Source organism: Salmo salar, chromosome 11 (genome assembly GCF_965601325.2).
Source record: "Salmo salar chromosome 11, fSalSal1, whole genome shotgun sequence".
Lineage (NCBI taxonomy): Eukaryota > Metazoa > Chordata > Actinopteri > Salmoniformes > Salmonidae > Salmo > Salmo salar.
The window spans coordinates 102,618,073-102,643,764 of record NC_138301.1 but is presented as its reverse complement, the minus strand read 5'-3'; the positions used below and the strand labels follow the sequence as shown (position 1 = coordinate 102,643,764).

At 41.3% G+C, this 25,692-nt stretch overlaps 3 protein-coding genes and 1 non-coding gene across 4 annotated transcripts; 3 read left to right on the top strand and 1 right to left on the bottom strand.

Annotated features, from left to right (window-relative positions):
* The first annotated feature begins 377 nt into the window (after nucleotides 1-377).
* Nucleotides 378-5,245, top strand: loxa (lysyl oxidase a). The gene is given in 7 exon segments (NM_001140223.1): nucleotides 378-1,266; nucleotides 1,416-1,524; nucleotides 1,938-2,069; nucleotides 2,792-2,945; nucleotides 3,451-3,546; nucleotides 3,702-3,817; nucleotides 4,075-5,245. Coding segments are annotated over 7 exon segments (1,239 nt in total). The 5' UTR covers nucleotides 378-641; the 3' UTR covers nucleotides 4,082-5,245.
* A 149-nt stretch (nucleotides 5,246-5,394) lies between these two features.
* LOC106563194 (sorting nexin 24) lies at nucleotides 5,395-9,295 on the top strand. The gene is made up of 7 exons (XM_014128515.3): nucleotides 5,395-5,619; nucleotides 6,080-6,163; nucleotides 6,439-6,543; nucleotides 6,688-6,782; nucleotides 6,896-6,925; nucleotides 7,100-7,164; nucleotides 7,464-9,295. Exons 1-7 carry the CDS (start codon nucleotides 5,551-5,553, stop codon nucleotides 7,532-7,534), a joined length of 519 nt encoding a protein of 172 aa, XP_013983990.1. The 5' UTR covers nucleotides 5,395-5,550; the 3' UTR covers nucleotides 7,535-9,295.
* Nucleotides 9,296-9,421: 126 nt separating this feature from the next.
* ggcx (gamma-glutamyl carboxylase) lies at nucleotides 9,422-25,079 on the bottom strand. Its single transcript, XM_014128514.3, has 15 exons — nucleotides 24,828-25,079; nucleotides 23,166-23,405; nucleotides 22,788-22,946; nucleotides 22,283-22,448; nucleotides 22,054-22,132; nucleotides 21,812-21,918; nucleotides 19,424-19,587; nucleotides 13,830-14,131; nucleotides 13,239-13,370; nucleotides 12,561-12,712; nucleotides 12,291-12,460; nucleotides 12,041-12,171; nucleotides 11,685-11,832; nucleotides 11,390-11,585; nucleotides 9,422-11,212 (listed from the first exon to the last, which is right to left on the bottom strand). Exons 1-15 carry the CDS (start codon nucleotides 24,859-24,861, stop codon nucleotides 11,059-11,061), a joined length of 2,334 nt encoding a protein of 777 aa, XP_013983989.1. The 5' UTR covers nucleotides 24,862-25,079; the 3' UTR covers nucleotides 9,422-11,058.
* On the top strand, nucleotides 24,129-24,204 carry trnat-ugu (transfer RNA threonine (anticodon UGU)). The gene has a single exon. It is a non-coding gene; the product is annotated as a tRNA-Thr (tRNA).
* Nucleotides 25,080-25,692: the final 613 nt, after the last annotated feature.

The window sequence follows — 25,692 nt, the reverse complement described above, 5'->3', positions numbered from 1 at the left end:
TACTGTGATGTGCTCTGGCAAGGCCTAAGCAGTCATTAGCAAAGTCCACACATCAGTGATTCCACCTTGATGACCAAGGTGACATAGGGATTATTTTACTAACTGAGGGACCTGTTGAAAATGTTTCATATATAAATATGTGTAATTTAACTGGTTAGTTAGTTAACATGTTTAGTTTGTAGGCTACACATCTGCAACTCATGGTAATTACACCGCACATGTCTGACATTTATAATAACGTCAGACAGCGCAAGAAAAACATAACACGTGGTTTTATATTATCAAACTCTGGAGCAGACCCATTAAGAGGGTCGGCGTCAAGTCGCCTATCCATCCAGCTGTTACATGAGCACCATGCCATTCTGGGCTTGTATAACAACGGAATTAGAAACTTCATATGTTCAACTCCTCCTCCTCCCCACTCTTAGCGCATCTGCTAGGCTCTGGACAGAACGATGTGAGGTTGCGTGGAGAACATAGCAATACTGGTGCAGGTTTTTCAGCATTTAATGTAGTGTAAATTAGACTTACTTTGAAAAGTAATTGAATGTACTTTATTTTCAACGGGAAAATGATATACCACATAAATTAAACTATTTGTAATTATCAGTCATAACCTATTTAGTTTAATTAGTTGTATTATGGGAGTGCGTTCATTTGTCACGCTTTATGCGTGTGCGCACGTATGTTTATTTGTTTGCATACTGCCAGCTGTCCAATCTCAGCGGAATCCACCAGAGACAAGGCCAGGAAATAACCAAGCCGCAGGTACATTACGTCAGACAATACAATGGGCGCACAACGGTAAAGTTTTTAGCCTTCTGAGTCACGGCTCGGAATATCGACCACCAAAGCAAAGAGGCGCCGATAAAGAGCAAGCCCAGGAGAGACCTGTCACCATCATTAGCGATGGGGAAGCCAACAAACCCTCTGATTCATCGAGACCGCTTCCCTCATCTATTCGCACAGGAGCGCGTCCGCGCTGGATACCACCTCGAGTTCCAAGGCCCCCTAGGGGACAGGGGCACCAGCAACAGGATGCCCATCCAAGTGGCCATGCAGAAACGAAGGCGAATGGCACGACGAATGGGACACAGGACAAACCGTCCCCATCGCCGAGAAGAGAAGACGTGATGGCAGGGGATGATCCTTACAACCCATACAAGACCTCAGATTCAGATAATCCTTACTACAATTACTACGACGTGTACGAGAGTCCCAGACGCAGAGAGAGACCTGGGTATGGCACCAGGTACCATCAGAACGGTAAGAATGGTTGAATTGGTTGGAATTTGAGATGCATTTGCTGCAGAATTATTTTCCCAGTACATGTAGCTTTAAAAAGATAAGTTCTGTGTTATTCTTTTTCTTCATATAACATTAACTTGTGATTAAGACAAATACATATCCTCTAGGTCTGCCTGATCTTGTGCCAGATGCATACTACGTTCAAGCCTCTGCATATGTCCAGAGAGTTCCTATGTACAACCTCCGATGTGCAAATGAAGAGAACTGCTTGTCAAGGTACTATTGGAACAAACACTACGGATTTAAAGACAAGGTTATTGTCCAACAACTTCATTGTGTGAGTCAGGTTATGTGAGTTGTAACTGTAGAGTGTTTGTGGTTTAAGGTTGCCCTAAATAGCTTCCTGCTGCCAGTTGTAAGGGTCGACTGGTAGAATTCAACAAACCGTTTAAACGCTCCTCAGTTTACATGGAGAAATCATCATTAGTCAAACTGGTAAACTCATTATCAAAACTAACGCAAACAACCATATCCTTCTCGAAAGGAATCACTACTCGCTGTACCAAACCTTTCCCAGAAATTTGAGACCATACGCTTTATTGAAAAGAAGGTATTCGGATTATAAATGCAGTCGATTCAATTCTGTGTCCAAAGTGTATTCAGTTTGTGATGTTGTGTTGGTGGGGCAGTTCAGCCTACAGAGCAAGAGACTATGACACCCGCATGCTTCTGAGGTTCCCACAACGTGTGAAGAACCAGGGGACAGCTGACTTCCTGCCAAGCAGACCGCGCTACTCCTGGGAATGGCACAGTTGTCACCAGTGAGTCTCTCCCAGTCTGTCTATATGACTTTCCACCTATGTCCAGATCTGTATGTTTCTCTGTCTCTATCTGTCAGTTACACAAACACTGTTTGTGCTGTTCTTTCTGTTTCCTTCTCTGTCTTACAGAGTAGATGAATGTCCTTCTATTGATCATTAACATACTGGTCTCATCAGACTCATTGGTCTGTCAAATATAGCAATGCAACAATTTATGGCAATGTATTTGACTCCAATTTCCACTTCAAAATATTTGACTCCAAAACATAACTTGTACTGCACATGAGAAATGTGATTCTGGATGTGTAGCCAGAACCTTCATAGAGAGAAGTCTAAAACCTTGTCTTAATGAATACATTCAAAATATGCCAGTTCTCTTGATTCCATAGAAGTCTGCATTTCACATTACCTCAGCCCATAGCTATGCTCTGAAGTAAGTCACATGATGTACTATCAGCAAGTATGGGGTACATTTGGCAGAGTTCCAATTAACATATTGACTTACATCCTGTAGTTGGTTTTTGTATAACTGATTTGTAAGTCTCAGTCTCATTGACTGGATCTTGACCTGAAACCTTAAAAAATGCATTCCTCAGCATTGGAACAACAAGTTTTAATTTTTCTACAGTGCATGTTTGATTGAATGCCAGCCAAAGTGATGACCAAGTTATTGAATCAGTTATTTTACACTGATCAACCTCCATTGTCCTGATTCTCTCCAGACATTACCACAGCATGGATGAGTTCAGCCACTATGACCTGCTGGATTCCGGTGGGAGGAGTGTGGCTGAGGGACACAAGGCCAGCTTCTGCCTGGAGGACAGCTCCTGTGACTACGGCTACTACAGACGCTTTGCTTGCACCTCACACACCCAGGTTACCAACACAACCCTTGTTGCTTTATGTCATGTTGACAATCCGACCCCAGGAAGACTAGCTGTCATCATTGCCGTCGGCTAATGGGGATCCTAATAAAAAAATTAATCATAAATGTCCAACCATGGATGATTTTCCTGCTTTATCTCGTCTCTCAACTAATAACTGGACAGTGCCAATTTTGCTCTTCTTGTATGTCTAGATTGTATAACTAGTTGTTTAGTACCAGGGTATGATGTCCAGCAAAACACATACATGCAGTTAAATACTCTGCAGGGTTGGGATCAATTCCATTTCAATTCCAGTCAATTCAGAAAGTAAACCAAATTCCAATTCCACATGTTGCTCATTTAAAAGAATTGAACATAAATGGAATTTCAATGTTCTTCTTGAAAATGACTGGAATTGAAATGGAATTGACCCCAACCCTGATACTCTGTAATGGCATGTAGGTGCTTCTTACTGTTGTCTAATCAGAGGTTTCATGTTGCTCCTTTGGTTATAGGGCCTGAGTCCAGGATGTTATGATACCTATAACGCAGACATCGACTGCCAGTGGATTGATATTACAGATGTGAAACCTGGGAACTATGTCCTGAAGGTTTGTCACAAAAACAGATGACATTATTGGCACTTTGTAGCTGAACACTGTGTCACATATTCCCATACCATCTCTCTAAGAAGAATTTCAATTGTTTTTATGAAACGCTATGAAACATTTGTACTTCTACCCTTTTTACTCTTTTTGTGTTTTAGATCAGTGTGAACCCCAGCTATCAGGTTCCAGAGTCTGACTACAGCAACAACATTGTGCGCTGTGAGGTCCGCTATACTGGCAACTACGCCTATGTGTCAGGATGTCACGTCTCACAGTGAGTCTTGGAACCCCTCATCTCATTTTGCATAACAATGTGCATGCTTTTGATAGTAGGAATAGGTCTAGGAAACCAGCTCAAGTTTCAAAACATGATTACTCAGCATCCTATTCACTGTAGTGTACCAGACAGTAATCCTTTATAAACTTATTGTGACCATCTAATAATCAGAACTCACATTACAGGAAATATTATGCTGTGTGTTTTGCTGTATGTGCTGTATGTGACGAAATTCTTTATTATTTTCTTCTCAGCTATTAAGAGGGGGATGTCACTCTCCAAACCACTGAGAAGCAATTCTGTGAAAACTCCATAGCAGCAAATGACAGCCAATGCCTTGTACAAATGTGTGGATAAAGCACACATGGATAACTGCAATTATGTAAAAATGGCCATACTCTTACCAAATTGACAGTTGACCAATTTTTCCGGTTAATGTAAAAAAGAAAAAACTCAAAGTTTCATTTTATTCCTAAATTAAGCATGTTTTTGTAAAGCCATTCTGTAATTACTTGATAGGTTTAGAATGAAAAGTATAGCCTCTATATTGCATAGCCTATAGTTGGTTTTAAAAGGTCTAAACCAAATACATTGAATTTCAGATGTTAAAACCCCACCATAATTTGAAATGGCTTGTTTTTTACATATCAATTACAATATTCAGCACCACATTGTATGGAATCCATCTTCAGCTTGCTTAAAGAGCACAAAATGTAGAGCATGGTGAGATACAATTTTTTTTAACCATGGCATATTTCCCTCATCGTTGTATGTGGTTTACGTCAAACATATCATCCCTTTAATCCATTCTTCCTATAATTATTCACATTTGCTTGCTATAGCTTGTATGTTTACAACTCAAGTTCAAGGTCACTTGAGATTTTTTTAATGACCTTAAGGGTTTGGAAATTAGTATATATTAGCAGTACACAGATCAGTTTTTTGTAGGCCCAGGAATCATCTTCCAAAAACCAAATTTTGCATGAAATTAGTTATAAAATGGCAAAATATTCTCTCAGTCCCATTGCAAAATGTGTAGAATTGCAGCAAACTTGCTTTAAAACTGCAACATTTTCTCTACGCCCCATGGCAAAATATGTAGAATTGCTGGAACTTAACTCTAAAATGTATCCTCTGTCAAGAGGTGGGCCACTAAAATGTTTTGCTCACAAGTTGCCCATCTCTGAGTAAAAGTATTGCCCATATAGTACTGGATACTGTACATACTGTGCCTGTGCTCTGAACCAAATATTCAAGCAGAATTAGGATTCATTTGTTTTGTGAAATGCGTTTACTTATGGTTAGTCTGCTAGCTATCTCTTTTGTCCTGTTTTGTTTGATATTTATGCAATGAAAAAGCTCATATAACTGCACCGTTTTGATGTATTCCAGGAAATCTACTTGAATAAATCATTGTGACATTCATTGTGATTTTGTTTTCTTATTTAAACCCTCGAAATATATTGTAGCTGGTTTTCACACAGTTGATTCATTTGAGATACGAATTGTGTTGGTTGATTGATTAATGAGGCTCGCGGTCGTAATACCTCTCCACCCAAGTAGAGAGCAGCAGTGTCACTTCCATACGCTACAGTCAAAACAAGAAGAAGAACCCATTTCAACGAAATGTAACTAGCTAGCTAGCTGGCTACCAAAACCTCCCTATGTGTTTGCAAGTTCATATATATCTCAGGGTTTCATGCATTTAGTGTTGGAGTTGTTTTTCCAAAATGCATAACGTCAGGATTTTCATTCCATCGTTCCGTTCAGAGGACAATCCGATTGAGAAAGGGTACACGGTAAGAGATATTGAATGTCCTCTGCGCCAGTAACGTTAAGCCTGTGCAAAAACCGCAGAACCACAATCATAGCATTGCAGGTTTGCAACACATGCTTAAAAACCAAGAGTATCTTAGCTACTTCAATTTGGGCAATGTTAGCTACTATCAAGGCAAACTTGACGTGGCTAGAGTGAGAGTAGAGAAGACCCCGGTTGGGAGTGATCCGTTCTAGGAATTTTGACCAGCGACCTTTAAAACAGATTTTGACTGATAGCCCTGACAGGGTGTGAAACTCCCTACTGTTTCATTTTGATAACAAAGTCACGAAAGAGCAGTTTTGTCCAACTAGTGTATTGTTTTAAATGGCTATGACTGTCAAATGGGAATTTGTTCAAATCATTGTCATATCTTTCAGCCTGTACATTCACATTAATTTAACATTTCCTAATAATGACTGTGGTTCTTTTGTCATCTCCAGGTCTTTAAAATCGACGTGCTAATGAATGGCAGACAGCATACAGTGAAGAAGCGCTACAGTGAATTTCATAATCTCCATAAAATAGTGAGTTTTTGTGTACCATTGACTATTTTCTGTCACGACCATGCAAAAGACTGACTTCTATTCTTGGTGCAAGAACAGAGCCCACTTTACTTTCTAAACATATATTGTACTCTGCAACATCCTGAGCCATCATTGTCAATGATATTGTTAGGCTGGTCTAGGTTTGTGGGGTGATAATTAGTGGAATCGGCTTGAGCTAGGCTTTGAAAGATTCCTATACCCTCATCCACAGATTGCCCTGTGACCATGCTCAATTTGATATTTGCTTCTTTCAGCTGAAGAAGAGTATGACGCCGCCTGAGATCCCCTCTAAGCATGTACGGAACTGGATTCCCAAAGTTCTGGAGCAGAGAAGACATGGTCTGGAACTCTATCTACAGGTAATGAGAATACAACCACAGGGCTACACTGACTAGATATTCTGAATCCACACACACTCAATCTTTTGTATCAATAGGACCACTTTGACCTTTTTCCCCAGACTTCCATTTGCTTTTGTTTTTCTTGTGTCCGTTATTCAACAGGCTATAATTATGGAGAATGAAGTTCTCCCAAAGATATTCCTGGATTTCCTCAACATCCGCCACTTTCCCTCACTGACAAAAACAGAAAGTTGTGGGTGAGTTTTTATACAATGTGCCCTATAAAAGCGAGGCTACTTTTAAAACATCTCATCTGGGCAGGAAAATAGTTCCTCTATATAATATCCCCAAACTTTTTCTTTCTTTAAAGGTCATTTGAAACTGAATCTGAAGAAGCAAGGTTCGTTAAGTGATTTTATGTTGATTAGATTTATAGTAGTAATGTGTTGTAGGCTAACTCCACAAAGTATAATGTCAAAATGCAAGTTCAGATTGCTAACTATTCTGAATAGTTTTGTCAGAACATTGGCTTTATTAGACTTGTGAAACTTCTCCTTCTCTCTGGCCTCTCTAGTAAACTGACCCACCAACCAGCAATGCTGTACCATAGAGACCCCTACATGCTCCCGTCCACTCACGGTAACATACCTTTACACATCTTCAGGCTGGTCATGAATATACAATCAATATGGTTGCAATATTAAAGATCTATTTTGTCATATTTAATCAAGTCACGTTTATTTGTCATATGCACAGGATACACAATGCTCCCCCTCAATAATGCGACAAATAAGAATATAAAAAAAATGGTAATACAATATGTAAATAGAAGCTCATTAGAATACAAATGTATCATGTAAATACAATAATCATTTGAAGCGGGAATGTAATATTGTATAGAACAAATCAGTTTTACTTAGCTTTTTTTCTCCCCATAGATACATTTTCAAATGTTGTCATAGAAGGAGTGATACATGGAATATTCTACCCAGACCTTCAACCAAGGTAGAGTTACTGTATGCCAGCTTGGAGGACTTACTACTAACTCAGAAAGAGAAGATTAAGAAATGAACAGCTTGTAAGAGTCTCAATTTTGTAAACATTCTAATAGTTGTGTTTATGATATAATATTTTGTGGTTTGTTTCTGTGTTAATGGATATCTTGATAATATTTTAGATGAAACGCCTCAAAGAAATGCATTTTCTGAATGATTGTTATTCAAAGATGAATACTATCATGATGTTATGACAACATTTAAGATAATGCATATGCATATATTCAGCCTCATGGACCCACAGGCTGTATCCACCTACTAATGGTCTTTCACTCAAATTAAGGTGAGACCTTGAGAAGTTTTACACGGTGAAATAACATCACTAGGTCAAACACTTAACTCTTAATATATTAGCTATGAATTAATGAAGGGCAACTGATCAAACACGTCAAACAGGTGATTAGAAAGCTGAAATATAAAAAGGGAAGCTGAACTTGTACTGTCAGTGTAATAAGATGTCTTATATTGGTCTGCCTTATCTCAACTTTGAGTGTGTCCCTTTTATTTTAAAGAAGATCAATGTGGTTCATTACTGCTCTTTTTGAATGTGGGACTGTTGCTGTAAACCTACTGGGATTGCTGCTGTAAACTTACAAGGCCATTTACACGCCAGTCAGTTTTGATCCAATTTAAAATGACTGAAGCCGTACAGATCTAAACTCTTCGTGATGCTGTAGTGTTCCGCATATGGTAATGCTGTGTGTGTAATTGATAAGCCTCATACACAGTTGATGCTTTTTCGTAGTAAGTCAAGCTTAGTTGGTCAAACATTACTTTGCGCTTGTCATTCATTAGACAATTATGGATGGCTAATAATACAGATACTCTAAAAGACATGAGGATGGTCTGGACATTCTATTGACTAGAATTCTCTGCCATCCTTGATATTTCTATCCGATGTGGTCTCTGAATTGAGACCGGGGTGAACATTAACACACTTAAAGCTAGAATCCTTTATTAAAACAACAGTGGTAATCCTGCATCCGTTTCAGTAAAAGCTGAGGGATGGGGCAGGAGAAATGTTGCCACTCTCAAATTCATAGACGGAGCTATGGATGCAAGGACTGACCATCTTTGATATCAATATTCGTTTTAACTATGTTTTGAGGATAGTTTGTTTACATTTACAAACATTGGATTAAAACAAGCTTATATTTTGGGTTCTGATGGGGTACGGCTGTTAGGCATTTTTAAGTTGTATTTTTCAAGAATCAATGTATGTAAGGGATAAACGCCAACTTTCAGTACATTACCTTGGACATAATGGATGATGCAGTCCCTTCGAGGTTCATTTTTCCAGGGTAATGTACAGAACAGGTGTTTACGCCGCTTATACCACAGTTGCCAAAGAAAACAATAAAGCACACATTTTATAGGTAAAAATAACATGCTTGAGTATATTTTCATTTTGATGTGTGACTTCACCTGGTAATAACTAAGGATTCTAGCTTTAAAGTAGAGGATTTTCCATTTGTTAAATGAAAAGTAAACTTGTATAGAACTGTCCACTTCAACTGAGATAGTCATGCCTGTGTTGACAAATCCAGCAAAATTATTTTTTTTGTATCTACTTTGTATATGTATGTCCTGTACAGTATGTATCTTGTGCCATGACACCCTACCAGTAATGATACTGTAGCACTTTAGGCAGAGCACAGTATTCTGTAAAGTATCATGATTAAGACTGACGGCAATAAAGCATGACATTTCCATAATGGTTTCTTTTTTTCTCAAATCACGAGTGAAACTTCCTGGCATTTGTGTTGACTACATATTCATAACTTTTACATTTTCCCCATGTTTTAAGGTTTACAAAATCTGAAACATGCATGGTCATGAGCTTTTAAGTTCAAACACTGAGTGCCATTTATTTCATGTTCAGGCTCTTTATTTGAAAAGTACCAACTGCATTTTGGAATGCAAATGGTAACAATGTTCATAATTTGGCCTCAGAGTAAAGCTACGGGTAAGAGCCAAAATAACGGAAACTCTTGAGTTAATGAGGGATACAAAGTGTATTGAAAACAGGTGCTTTCACACAGGTGTGGTTCCTGAGTTAATTAAGCAAATATCATCCCGTCATGTATAAAAATGCTGGGCAGGCCATTATTTTGGTTACCATGGCTATGCCCCGAATGGATGACAATGCCCCCATCCACAGGGCACGAGCAGTCACCAACTGGTTTGATGAGCATGAAATTTGTTAACCATATTCCATGGCCATCTCAACCCAATTGAACACTTGTTGAAGATTCTGGAGCAGCGCCAGAGACATTGTTTTCCACCACCATCAACTTCTCAAAGAATTGAGTCACCTCCCTCCAACATGAGTTCCAGACGCTTGTAGAATCTATGCCAAGGTGAATTGAATCGGTTGTGGCTCGTGGTGGCCCAACACCCTATTAATCTATAAGAGAGTCATACAAAGGAACATTTTGCTTTTTGATTTGGCCTTACTGCTATTAGCCCATACAAACACAATGAATAACGTTCCATGTAGTGAATCTAACTTTCCCCAAATAAAACTCTAAAAGGAAGTTTGTTCTGAAGTGTCTATCCTATATCTGAGATATAAAAAACATCAGGAAACATTTTTTGGGACGTACTAAACAGTCTCCATATATACTGCACATCCATTTCTTTTCTACTGGTACCGGGGGACCTTCAGATGAGTCTTGTGAGCGACATGTACGTGTTCGTGAGAGTCTCACCTTTACACAGAGGGGTCATATTAGTGTCTGTAGCCCAAACTATTCGGACGCTAGACAGAAGTTCCAAGACTCTTGTGTGAGAAGACAGATTTTTGGGATGTCTCATGGTCTGACAAACACCGCTCTAGCGCTGTCACCTTTCACCACAGATGCAGAAGTGTTACATAGGCGGATGCGGTGGATTGAGACACATCCAAATCAACAACAAAAAATCTCTGGCTTAAACCGACAATTTTTATGGAGATTGTTTTATTATGCTAATTAGATTTCAGCGGGGGCACGGACATCGACCTTAGGGGCTTTTTAAATGGTGTTTCCTTTATTTTGGCAGTTACCTGTAGCATATAAAGTTGATCACCACTTTTCACAACTGGAGTCAGTCTAAAAAAAAAAATGACCTCAGGGATTGCAAAAATGTGCATGTTGGATTTTCAAATATAATACTTATGGCAATATCAAAATAAGACCAAAAAGAACAATGTGATCTTGCACAACCTAGGAATGTATTTTTTCAGTTAAACTGCAAGATCTGTCATAAGATAAATCAGAAACATGCCCCTGCATAATTTCAAACATATTTTCAAATACAATGCGGCCTTTACCCCACCTCCCCCCAAACAATTAAAGTAATTTCTCTTTCACATTTCCAAATGTTCAAAACCGTTCAAATAAAAATCCTTTGATACTGGGTTGGTGTACCCAGTGTAGTAACAGTCTAGCGCCTTCTGTCATTCAAGCACATTCACGTAAAATTATTTTACACACGCCTAGAGCTCATCGTGGCCGACTTCATCCTTGAGGTCCTGGCTGGCCTCCGTCTCTGGTTCCTTCATGTTCGCGAAGGCCACTTCCCTGGTCAGCTGCTCCAGAGGAGGAAGGCCCACCGCCAGGTTACGCATTGCAATGGCTGTCATCAGGAACCTACAACACAGAGAGCATGATACACTCAAACACATGTGCCTTATATTTAGTCTATGACATTTACTCCTACAAAGTGAATGTCTACATTAAACCAAGCCACTGCAGGATACATGTGGAAGCTGGAGGAATCACATGGTTGTCATGAGTTTTGGTAGTTGCACTGAAAACAACACTCACGCTCGACGCAACATGTAGTACTTTTTCACAGTAAACCGGTTCAGCCTTTCGAACACATTGGCTTCTCTGCGCTTCTTTACTTCTTTCATCCTCCGCTGTCGCCGTAGGAATAGCTGAACGACAGGATCCATCGCTTCTGACCCCTCATTTTCTCCAGTGACGAGCGACTGGAGCTCTGGAGGGAGGGGTTCCGTTTCTGTGGGGCGAAACGCTGTGTTAGCTCATCACTTCCATCATGTGTGTTAGTTTCTGTTGTATGTGTTAATTCCTGCCGTGTGTATATTTAAGACCTGACCTGTTCCGTTGCGGACCCGCTCCTGCAGTTCAAACAGCTTAGTGAAGTTCCTCTGTAGCGCTGCCTCTGTGGTGTTGACGTAGATGTACATGTAGCAGGACGGCCCCTCAGACACTGTGTACACCTTATGGTAGGCCCCAGCAGGAAGCTGCTCTCTCACACACACACACATACACACACACACAATGAGTACTCCTAGCCACACCGTGGCAACTGGAATGTGAACCTTATGTTTAACAGTAAGTTTCAGCCCATGATAATGACTACAGTACACAGCTGTCATCCAGGTGAAGGGTGTCATTACAGGCTGGCTGAAGCAGGTGGGCTGAAGCAGGTGGGCTGAAGCGGGATCATACCTGCTTCTGCTCTCCAGGTTGGAGCGTGTAGTTCTTCTTCTCATCCACTATCTCAACATTCAGCTGGCCCTGCAGCACCTGAACACTGGTGTTGCCCAGGTCCTCACTGACATAGTTCTCTAGAAGGAGACCTAAAGGAAATATTAACCAACACATACACGAGCTAGATTGAAATGGACTTTGAATGATGAATCACTGATCACCATATTAAATATTCTCAATTGAAGACAATGAGGGAGAGACCCCAAACCTGGGAAGTCTGCGATGAAGACTATCTCTGTCTGGTTGTCCAACGAGCCCTCGATCTCCTGGAACTTGGTCCTCCAGGGAGAGAGGTCCACCAGCAGAGGCATGAGCCAGGGATTTGGACGGAATGGTGACCAGTCTGCCTTCACAATGTTCACACGGGGGTCAAAGATACTAATGGATGGAAAGAGAGAATTCAAGACCAAACTGTACAGCGAATAACATTTCTATGTATGTGGAGGATGTAAAAGATCACAAAAAGGCTATGTAGTACCGTTGTTGGAAGCGTTCATTGATGGACACCCAGATGTCAAAGTAGATCTCTGGATCAGAGATGTTGTAGTGAGGCAGGTGGCGGCTCAGGCAGGTGGCGTACTGCTTCAGCATGTCCCCATGGTCCTTCCACCGCCGACTCTGAGTGAACACCTACAAGTGCGCCACAGAACAATTTCAGAACATTTCCACTTTGCTTCACTTTTATGGAACCAGTCATAAAACCTTTAAAAGTTTTGCAGTATGAGGTACTCAGATCCTCCTTCTCCCAGATAATGTCACAGATAAGTTAATAATTCTATTATAAGATGTAAATATGCAATACATTTTTTCTATTAAAGGTTTGATACATTTTAAGTAAATTAATGAACATTACGAGCCACCTCCATTCCCAACGTCCGGTTTTCTGAACAACCTCTATTCCCGACGTGTTCATATCGCTAATGTCCTACTGTATGTAGGCTTATGAAGTTCTGTATGCTGTAGTTAATTTAAAGTGAAACCCAACCTGCTTTTATTGTTTAGTTGGGATGTTGAATGGTTAAATTAAATTGACTTGAGCTTATTATCCTTAATGTCACATTCCCCATGTCTCCCCAAGTTCCTCCCTTTTTCCATGTGCTTTCTAACTCTTCCTATGAGTCCGATTCTATATTTGTAATATGGTTCAATGGCTCACCCCAGGGTTGAGGTATCCGACATCTCCTGTTTTTCCATCTTTGTAGGTGATCTTGACATGCTGGTGGGATCGGGAGTGAACCATCATATCCCAGGAGTACCCATACAGGCCATTGGTCCAGTTGTTATAGCCCTAGGTCAAAAAGAAAAAAGCTAGATATATATTTGTAAAAAAAAAAAAAAATGTTTTAAAGGAATATCAAATGTTACAGTATTATATCACTTTTTTTGCCAATCAGTCACAAAACTGCATTCCAGATCAGGACAGCAGGATGTATGGACCAGTATTCACTAATGCAAAGCCTCCTTCCACACCCCTCCGCAACCCCCACCGTTCTGCTGACTCAAGCTAGTTTACACTACTGTTTACTGCAGACTGATAGCAGTGTTGACACTGATTGAGCAATTATTCTGGTAACCCGTAGTGTTGGGAAATAACGTTAGCTGACAGCCGTACACCCAGTGACTCACAACTGACATTTAAATCAAGGCATTCAAATCAAATGCTGCTGATTTCTTGATTCAATACATGGAAAGGACTAGAAGAAGTTGGTCACCGTAAACTCATCTTCCATTTCTACAGGAGTAGTACCTGTGTGATGAAGTGAGAGTAAGGCAGGAATAACTGTTCAGCCAGGTACAGAATGGTGAACAGGGTTGCCAGCTTGTGTTTAAACCGTGTTTTGGAGGTCTTTGCGGCAGGGGGCAAGTCCTGTAGTCCCGTAGATGTGTGCTGGGTCACTGGGTAAACACAGGAGGTGCTGGGCTGTGGGGGAGGCGACGTGAGCGGCAGCACAGGCCTGAGGATTTCTGGGAAGCGGGCAAAGAAGTGCCTGGGCCAGTCGGGGTAGCAGAAGAGAGGACTCGTGGCCAGCATAGTGTAGGCAAACATACCTGGAGATAAAATATAGGACAATAGTAGCATTTGTGATCAATAGGGGGTTATAGATTAACTTAAATAGTGGATCATTAAAGAAAAGATTGCTTTGAAAATCCTCTCTGGGCCACAGGAGTCTGCATGCATTATGTTGCCCTCAGTACAAGTGAAAATGTATCTTATTTCCTTATCAATGGAATCCTCTAATGATAATGGGAAAGGAAAGGGGGATACCTAGTGTGGTGGTTGATTTCTTTACTATCAAATGAGGAGAGACAAACTTATCACACAAGTCAGAGTTATACTTAAACAAAATCTTTAAATCACTTATTAATAAGGGAGCAGGTCAATACAACGCACACATTTATTCACTGCTTTAGCACACTCTGCCAACCCGGATGTCCTAGCCGTGTCTGAATCCTCATCACTGTCAAACGCTCCCTAAAACACTTCAGCGAACAGGCCTTTCTAATCGACCTGGCCCGGGTATCCTGGAAGGATATTGACCTCATCCCGTCAGTAGAAGATGCCTGGTTATTCTTTAAAAGTGCTTTCCTCACAATCTTAAATAAGCATGCCCCATTAAAAAAAAATGTAGAACCAGGAACAGATATAGCCGTGGTTCACTTCAGACCTGACTGCCCTTGACTTGCACAAAAACATCCTGTGGCGTACGGCATTAGCATCAAATAGCCCCCGCGATATGCAACTTTTCAGGGAAGTTAGGAACCAATACACACAGGCAGTTAGGAAAGCAAAGGCTAGGTTTTTCAAAGAGAAATTTGCATCCTGCATCACAAACTCCAAAAAGTTCTGGGACACTGTAAAGTCCATGGAGAATAAGAGCACCTCCTTCCAGCTGCCCACTGCACTGAGGCTAGGAAACACTGTCACCACTGATAAATCCACAATAACTGAGAATTTCAATAAGCATTTTTCTACGGCTGGCCATGCTTTCCACCTGGCCACCCCTACCCTGGTCAACAGCCCTGCACCCCCCACAGAAACTTGCCCAAACTTCCCCCATTTCTCCTTCACCCAAATCCAGATAGCTGATGTTCTGAAAGAGCTGCAAAATCTGGACCCCTACAAATCAGCAGTGCTAGACAATCTGGACCCTCTCTTTCTAAAATTACCAGTCGAAATTGTTGCAACCCCTATTACTAGCCTGTTCAACCTCTCTTTCGTATCATCTGAGATCCCCAAAGATTGGAAAGCTTCCGCGGTCATCCAACTCTTCAAAGAGGAAGACACTCTAGACCCAAACTGCTACAGACCTATATCTATCCAACCCTGCCTTACTAAGGTCTTCGAAAGCCAAGTTAACAAACAGATCACCGACCATTTCGAATTCCACCGTACCTTCTCGCTATGCAATCTTGTTTCCGAGCTGGTCATGGGTGCACCTCTGCCACGCTCAAGGTCCTAAACGATATCATAACCGCTATCCATAAGAGACAACACTGTGCAGCTGTATTCATTGACCTGGCCAAGGCTTTCGACTCTGTCAATCACCACATTCTTATCAGCAGACTCAACAGCCTTGGTTTCTCAAATGATTGCCTCGCCTGGTTCACAAACTACTTCTCAGACAGAGTTCAGTGTGTCAAATCGGAGGGCCTGTTGTCCGGACCTCTGGTAGTCTCTATGGGGGTGCCACAGGGTTCAATTCTCGGGCCGACTCTTCTCTGTATACATCAATGATGTCGCTCTTGCTGCTGGTGATTCTCTGATCCACCTCCATGCAGATGACACCATTCTGTATACTTCTGGCCCTTCTTTGGACACGGTGTTAACTAACCTCCAGACGAGCTTCAATGCCATACAACACTCCTTGCGTGGCCTCCAACTGCTCTTAAATGCAAGTAAAACTAAATGCATGCTCTTCAACCGATCGCTGTCCACACATGCCCGCCCATGCAGCATCACTACTCTGGACGGTTCTGACTTAGAATATGTGGACAACTACAAATACCTAGGTGTCTGGTTAGACTGTAAACTCTCATTTACAACTTACATTTACAAAATAGCCTCCAACACTCTACTCAGCAAATTGGATGCAGTCTATCACAGTGCCAGCTGTTTTGTCACCAAAGCCCCATATACTACCCACTACTGTGACCTGTATGATCTCGTTGGCTGGCCCTCACTTCATATTCGGCGCCAATCCCACTGGCTCCAGGTCATCGATAAGTCTCTGCTAGGTAAAGCCCCGCCTTATCTCAGCTCACTGGTCACCATAGCAGCACCCACCCGTAGCACGCGCTCCAGCAGGTATATTTCACTGGTCACCCACAAAGCCAATTCCTCCTTTGGCCGCCTTTCCTTCCAGTTCTCTGCTGCCAATGACTGGAACGAATTTGCAAAAATCACTGAAGCTGGAGACTAATTTCTCCCTCACTAGCTTTAAGCACCAGCTGTCAGAGCAGCTCACAGATCACTGCACCTGTACATAGCCCATCTGTAAATAGCCCATCCAACTACCTCATCCTGTTATTTATTTTTGCTCCTTTGCACCCCAGTCACACTACTTGCACATTCATCTTCTGCACATCTATCACTCCAGTGTTTAATTGCTAAATTGTAATTATTTTGCCACTATGGCCTATTTATTTCCTTACCTCCCTTATCTTACCTCACCTCATTTGCACACACTGTATATAGACTTTTTTCCCCCTATTGCGTTATTGACTGTATGTTTGTTTATTCCATGTGTAACTCTGTTTTTGTTTGTGTTGCACTGCTTTGCTTCATCTTGGCCAGGTCGCAGTTGTAAATGAGAACTTGTTCTCAACTTGCCTACCTGGTTAAATAAAGGTCAAATAAAATAAAAAATAAAAAACAAACTGAATCGACTGAGTGCTCTACGATAATGATGGCTGGTCGACGATTCACAGTCAGATGATTCGTTGAGAGCCCCGAGGCAAAAGAACTAAAGGTATTTTATAGCCAATATACACCCCTTTCAACCTACATGACGAACAACAGATATATAGAATGGGTCACAAGGTTAAGATTTGTATTAAAGATACCTATAATACATAGCAGACAGTATCTGCTGGGTCAACAGTTTTCATTGTATAGACCAGTGTCTGGCCCTCTGACTCCAAACTGGAACCATCTCTCCCTGGTACGGTATAGAACAGAAACATTAACTCATGCTCTGGAATGCTCTTTGGGTTTTATCACCCAAAATACATCATAAAACTCCTGTCAGTGTTATCTTCCAGAGGCCCATCCTCAGTAGAACACACACACAATAATTAACAAAATACTATATTCTGTTGCATAAAACGACCATTTGATGCAATAAAAGTATTATAACATAATCTTGCTCTCCCACTAGTCAGTTGTACAACTGAATGCATTCAACTGAAATGTGTCTTCTACATTTAACCCAACCCCTCTGAAACAGAGAGGTGCGGGGGGCTGCCTTAATCAACATCCATGTCTTCGGCGCCCGGGAAACAGTGGGTTTACTGCTTTGCTCAGGGGCAGAACGACGGATTTTTACCTTGTCAGCTTGGGGATTCGATCCAGTAACCTTTCGGTTACTGGCCCAATGTTCGAACCACTAGGCTACCTGCACCACAATTACAAGCAACTATCCAAAATGGGACATCATCCCAGAGTACAACAGACTATACAGTGGGGGGAAAAAGTATTTGATCCCTTGCTGATTTTGTACGTTTGCCCACTGACAAAGAAAGGATCAGTCTATAATTTTAATGGTAGGTTTATTTGAATAGTGAGAGACAGAATAACAACAAAAAAATCCAGAAAAACGCATGTCAGAAATGTTATAAATTGATTTGCATTTTAATGAGGGAAATAAGTATTTGACCCCCTCTCAATCAGAAAGATTTCTGGCTCCCAGGTGTCTTTTATACAGGTAACGAGCTGAGATTAGGAGCACACTCTTAAAGGGAGTGCTCCTAATCTCAGCTTGTTACCTGTTAAAAAGACACCTGTCCACAGAAGCAATCAATCAGATTCCAAACTCTCCACCATGGCCAAGACAAAAGAGCTCTCCAAGGATGTCAGGGACAAGATTGTAGACCTACACAAGGCTGGAATGGGCTACAAGACCATCGCTAAGCAGCTTGGTGAGAAGGTGACAACATTTGGTGCGATTATTCGCAAATGGAAGAAACACAAAAGAACTGTCAATATCCCTCGGCCTGGGGCTCCATGCAAGATCACCTCGTGGAGTTGCAATGATCATGAGAACGGTGAGGAATCAGCCCAGAACTACACGGGAGGATCTTGTCAATGATCTCAAGGCAGCTGGGACCATAGTCACCAAGAAAACAATTGGTAACACACTACGCCGTGAAGAACTGAAATTCTGCAGCGCCCGCAAGGTCCCTCTGCTCAAGAATACATATACATGCCAGTCTGAAGTTTGCCAATGAACATCTGAATGACTCAGAGGACAACTGGTGAAAGTGTTGTGGTCAGATGAGACCAAAATGGAGCTCTTTGACATTAACTCAACTCGCTGTGTTTGGAGGAGGAGGAATGCTGCCTATGACCCCAAGAACACCATCAAACATGGAGGTGGAAACATTATGCTCTGGGGGTGTTTTTCTGCTAAGGGGACAGGACAACTTCACCGCATCAAAGGGACGATGGACGGGGCCATGTACCGTCAAATCTTGGGTGAGAACCTCCTTCCCTCACGAAGGGCATTGAAAATGGGTCACGGATGGGTATTCCAGCATGACAATGACCCAAAACACACGGCCAATGCAACAAAGGAGTGGCTCAAGAAGAAGCACATTAAGGTCCTGGAGTGGCATAGCCAGTCTCCAGACCTTAATCCTATAGAAAATCTGTGGCGGGAGCTGAAGGTTCGAGTTGCCAAACGTCAGCCTCGAAACCTTAATGACTTGGAGAAGATCTGCAAAGAGGAGTGGGACAAAATCCCTCCTGAGATGTGTGCAAACCTGGTGGCCAACTACAAGAAACGTCTGACCTCTGATTGCCAACAAGGGTTTTGTACTAAGTACTAAGTCATGTTTTGCAGGGGGGTCAAATACTTATTTCCCTCATTAAAATGCTAATCATTTTATACCATTTGACATGCGTTTTGCTGGATTTTTTTGTTGTTATTCTGTCTCTCACTGTTCAAATAAACCTACTATCAAAATTATAGACTGATCATTTCTTTGTAAGTGGGCAAACATACAAAATCAGCAGGGAATCAAATACTTTCCCCCCCACTGTATATACATAGTGTTGAATTATGTAGCTTCTGTTATTCAGTAAATTTTGATATTCTCATTATGATGACTGAAAAGACTCACCGATGCTGAAGAGTTGAGAGTTCATGCAGTGGAAGTAGCTGACAAAGAAAATGCCAAAAGGGCGTGTGGCATCAAAAAACAGCAGATAGCCGGCAGACAGGTCCAGACAAAGACCACCTCCATGGACCACCAGCAGACTCACCATTTCATTAGGCAGAATCATCCTGTGGGACAAACGCAAAGGGTAAGAAATCCATACAATCCCACATGGGGCAGTTTTATATAAGCTGTTCCAAAATATGAGGGCGCATGGCCTTCAATACATTTGTATTGAAGTCTGACAAATACCATCAGTATGGTCCAGTGTTGCTCAGTTAGTAGAGCATGGCTAGGGCCAGGTGTTTTAGTTCATTTTTGTGAGGGTTTTCTTTGACCAGTATTTCCCCAGTATTATGCACTAGGTTTGCTGCAGGCAGAACATCCTAGGAAATTATCTCCAATCATTCATTCAATGTCTGGTTGTGCATACTAAACCAGGGGAAGAGTGGCATATGAATCTTAATTGCACAAAGCCTACTATTTGGTAGGGACTACTATTTGTAGATCAGTGATTCTACACCTCACTTTGCTCAAACTGATCCTCTCTGTTACGTTCCCCAGTTTCTGTGTTGTGGGTTTGTGTATATTTCAGGAAATGGCTTCCTGGATTCCCCCAATCAGCTGATTGGTTGGCCCCATTGCAGATTGGCGCTCTGACCCCGCACTCTCGTCAGGAGATACAGCTGTCTGCAATTACCGACTTCTTCTGCAGCTTAAAAAGCCAGTATTCCTTTTAGGAGAAAGAGAGCTTATTGGATGTCCTGTGTTGGTTGTTGTTCAGAGACAGTTTTGTTGAAAGTATTTTGTAGCCGCTACTTCTGAGGCATGTGTGTGCCAATAGGACTCAGTGTTTTTGATTATTGAAATTGTTCACTTTAAGTTTGTATTATTCTGTTTAATTTGTTCCTAGGGGGGAATGGGAAGGCACTTTGGGAGTGCTTAGGCAAGAGGCCTGCGGGCATACATATACCCGTAGTATGTACTCCGTCTATGCACACTAGGTAAGTCCTGGGCGGACCACCTCCTGTATTTTGGTTAGCGCGGCAGGTGGCATTAAAAATAGATGCGTAGTGGGTAGGAGAGGGGGCTCTAACTTTTACTTTCTTTGCTTTGGGTTCCATCCAGACCCTTTCCCCACATTACCATGTTAAGGAAATAAATTCCCTGTAAATGGTAATATTCTGTCATCCTTACCCGCACCTACAATCACACACCTCTTTCACTCCACGGGGAGTTGAGTTGTAGCGGGGTGTTGCGTTCCCTCCACCAAGAGGCGTGCGTAACACTCTCCAACAGACTCAATCCCTGATCGGAGGTTATAAAAGTGGGGCAATTAGTACAGCTAAAAGGGGACTATGAATCCAACCAGAAAATATATAAAATTCCATATTAGAATATCGCTTAAAAAAAAAGTGCCAATACCCTGCTGGGGCACTCTTTGCAGACAACAATATATTCTGCAAAACCTGCAATTTAGCATTTAATTATAAGAATGCTTCTACCATCAAAGGTTGTGGAGGATATAGCGACAGTCTCATCCTTACGCAGTAACAAGCCAACATCAATCAACACAGTTCACAATGTATTCGTCAGTTCGTAACATATGGGTTTGATAGGGGAAAATGTTGACTATTTTCAGAACATAAATGTCTAGCCTATTTTTATTAGTTATAGAAATAACCCAACAACTTCTCCAACTCTTAAGAATGCAGTGTTTGGAGATGCGCTACAAAGTGCATGTGAAAGTGCAGTTACTCAGAATAATATTGACACTTGAATAGTTCACTGCCTGTAAATATACTATGTTAGCTAGAATAACGAACGTCTTCACCCAGTTCTCCTTGAAAATATGAAGAACATATCAGTCTTGTGTCGGATTCGTCCGTTATTATGGAGATGCTTTGTTTGTTTTTTACCATTCTGCGCCTCCGTTCTTTACATGTGTGTTAATGAATGCACACATTTTGGGATGGTCTACTTGAGTGTTGGCACTTGGAAAAGCCATATCCTCAGCATTTGTTTGTATGTATTTCTATAGCAAATAATAAAGGCTAATTAAAAAGTCAACATTTTCTCAAATTAATAATTATGTTAGATGGTCAATGAATGCACACGTGACAATTTACAGGTGGTGTGACAAGTTGCCATATTGGCCTTTTAAGGTCAAACGATGGTAATGCTGGGTAGAAAAAAATTAAATAAAAAAACACCTGGCCCTAAGCATGACACTTGCAACACCAGGGTTGTGGGTTCGATTCCCACGAGACACCAGTATAAAAAAATATGCACTCACTGCTGTAAGTCGCTCTAGATAAAATTTGCTGCTAAATTACTAAAATGTCAACTAACCTGAAAGGGTCAAAAAGCCAATGGTGTGCCAAGTATGACATGGAATATCCCTCTACCCAGTCTGCATCCAGTTTCTTGATTCCAGCAATGAAGTATACTATGAAAATCTACCAAGGAAAAAGATTAAGATATTCATATTATAGTAGTGTCCTCAAAGTTATTCATACACATGTTAAAAGGCAGATATCCTTGATATAGTAGTAAAGTTTCTATGAACTCAATAGAAAGAATTTGGCACAGACCTGAAACCTCAGAAGAGTGTAGTTCCAAAGTGGCACTTGGGCATTCTTTTTTTGGGGATTACGTAATCCATCTATTGACCTGAAAATAATAATATACCGCATGTACATAAATGCATGCATACACTCAGGCAAAAACACACACACAGAAAAATACAAATAACTTCAATCAACCAAATATATAAGTTTAACAAATTTATAGTAACGGTTTCATAAGAGTTCTGCAACTCACCAGTATCTGTTGGCGTCCATGAATGTGAGCTGGAAGCCAATGAGTCCGTAGAGGTAAGAGTGGTTGTTCCATGCTGTTTTGTCCAAGAAGAAGATGTACCAGTAGGTGGATATGAACATGAGACAGGAGAGGCGGTAGAAACAGCCCATCATGATTCCCACAGCACCTATAAAGAGAGACAAAAAATGTTATTTAACTAGGCAAGTCAGTTAAGAACAAATTATTATTTACAACGACGGCCTACCCCGGCCAAACCCTAACGACGCCGGGCCAGTTGTGCGCCGCCCTATGGGACTCCCAATCACGGCCGATTGTGATACAGCCTGGAATCAAACCAGAGTCTGTAGTGACACCTCTAGCACTGAGGTGCACTGTGCCACTCGGTCTAAGGCACTTTTCAGCACACATTAAAAAGATCAAAGCATATCAACACTATCACATAAACTCACACAAAGGGGACAACATACAGCAGCTGTTCCAATCACTGACTCAGAACTTGACCTACCAAAGAGCATCACCACATAGACCAGGTACATATAATCGAGAGGCAGTGGCTGCAGGAAGCTGAAGAGAGGGAAGCGGCACACGGGAGCCCCATCCAGGTACTTGTAGTCCAGGTGGCTAAGGCCTCGCTCCTGTGTAATGTCTATAGCCATTATCGTGCCTGGGGGACAGAGACAGGGGAAGACACACAGAAGATGAGAACAACAAGAGAGATTGCACAAGACTACACTCACCTGACCACCAGCAGATGATTTGACTTGCATATGAAACTCAACTTCTCAATGCGATTAATTCAATTCTCAGGCACAAATGAAAATGCCAGACCCTGCAGCCATTTTCACCAAGGGTAACTAATCTTAGTGGAGATGACAGAGCTCACCAAACAGGAAGCGGAAAATGCCCAGAGAAGCAGGGTCAGTGGGGCGGTTTAGGAGAGACACCAAGCGATGCCAGGAGGACAGGTCCTCCTTCTCAAACCCAAACAGCCGTTTCATCATGCTCTCAGTCTCCACTGCCCTCTCTGCTGCTGGTACTGTCTCCTTGTCCATGGTGCCTTCCCCCTCATCACTGCTCCCAGACAAGTCTCCCTGTCCTGAGGACTGCTCAATGAAAGGAGCACCTAAGAGAGAACGGGAAAATATGCATACCAATTCACACTTCAGAGAAACACCTTAACCCAACTGTTCACAAGAATGCCATGGGTATGTGTGCAGTATTTATGCCACAGTGTACTATAATTCGTAAGGAACTAGTTGTTCCTGATTATATGATGTGTATATTGCAATTTAATCACGGTGATGCAATGCATCTCACGATAACCAATGTATCTATTAGTCTCACGTTTTTATAAACCTAGTCAGCAGATCCAACCTGCTTACTTACAGCTGCACTAGGGTCGGAAAGCATATGCCTGTGTATATTAAGACACTGTGGAGCTGGCGCGAGATATGGTTCGGGAAAACGTACCTCAATCCACAAAATAAAAAATGCGTTATACCACAAATTGTCCCATTATCCTAACTGCTAAACTGAGAAGATTGAACGACTGGGCATTTTAGTCCTCATGCTAGGCAGCAGAAGCCACAGCAGCCATTTTGAATGGCAGTGTCAGCCAATCAAATGATGTCCTGGATTATTCGTATTTTATTTTATCATGGGAGGGGCTTCACCTGGTGTTCTATTATTTTTTGCATTCACAGGAATATCCCTGTATTGATGTGTAATATTGTTATGATTGTTGCAATAAAAAAATTTGACAGAAATATACACACACATATACACACACATATACACACACATATATATATATATATTCAACACAATTTGCCATTCTGGCTGCTGTGGTTCCCTGTGGCTCAGTTGGTAGAGCATGGTGTTTGTAACGCCAGGGTTGGGGGTTCGATTCCCACGGGGGGCCAGTACACACACAAAAAAACTGCATTAAATGAAATGTATGCATTCACTACTGTAAGTCGCTCTGGATAAGAGCGTCTGCTAAATGACTAAAATGTAAATGGCTGCTGTTGCCACTGTTAGTTAGCATGAGGAGGAAAACGGCAGTTTACTTAAAAACGAATAGTTGTTCAATTTTATTGGTGTAACAGTTGGGATAATGGGACAATTCGGAGTACAACGCATTTCTCATCCCTGGATTGAGGTACGTTTTTCCTTTTCCAAGCAGGCTCCGTGGTGTGTTTTTTATTTCACCTTTATTTAACCAGGTAAGGTAGTTGAGAACAAAGTTCTCATTTACAACTGTGAACTGGCCAAGATAAAGCAAAGCAGTGCGACACAAACAATAACAGAGTTACACATGGAATAAACAAGCTTACAGTCAATAACACAAAATTAAAAAAATTAGGTCTATACACAGTGTGTGCAAATGGCGTGAGGAGGTAAGCAAGAATGCTGTCCGACCCTAGCGCAGCTTGAAAGCAAGCGGTTCGGATATGCTGACTACTATAAACCCTGTAACAATTTACTGAAAGCAGAGCTGATCAATGGTTACAAAACAACAACAATGCTGTCCCTTGTTACATACCTGCATTAGCATTGTCGCACGCCCCTGCCTCCATGCTTCCAACTCTGTTATGCAACAACAACAAAAATATATATACTATGTGGACAGGGATGTCACCCCAATAGTACAATTCCCCTCCTTGTCCCTACCCCAATGAGTTATTCAACACACGTAAACAGTTGGGTACGTGTCACAGTCCGTGTACTAGCCTAAGGAAGGTTGTCTGGAAAATCGACAGGGAACCTGAAACAGTGCTCAGCGTCTATTGGTTGTTTTTTCCACGAGACAAACTACTCCTAGTTGGAATCCGGAAATGGTATGCCCCCAGCGGTTGGGATGAGAATAACCTAATGTAGAAGGCATGAAGCTGCTGTACAAAACTGAAAGTATATATATATATATATATATATAGTTATATATATATATATATATATAGATTTACAGTACCAGTCAAAAGTTTGCTAAACCTACTCATTCAAGTGTTTTTCTTATTTTTTGGTGACTATTTTCTACATTGTAGAATAATAGTTTTGATGTCTTCACTATTAAATAACACACTATTAAATCATGTAGTAATCAAAAAAGTGTTTTATATTTGAGATTCTTCAAAGTAGCCACCATTTGCCTTGATGACAGCTTTGCACACGCCTGGCAATGCTGAAGTGCAACATATTTCGATTTGTATTTTATTTTATTTAACCTTTATTTAACTAGGCAAGTCAGTTAAGTAGAAGTCTTTAAAAATGTCCAGCGATGCGGTGGATTGAGATACAACCAATGCAAAAAAACAGATCTCTATTTTAAATTGATATTTTATGTTATTTCAATTTCCGCGGGGGCGCGGACATCGACCTTAGGTTGGTTTACGGTTAAGGTTTAGGGTAGG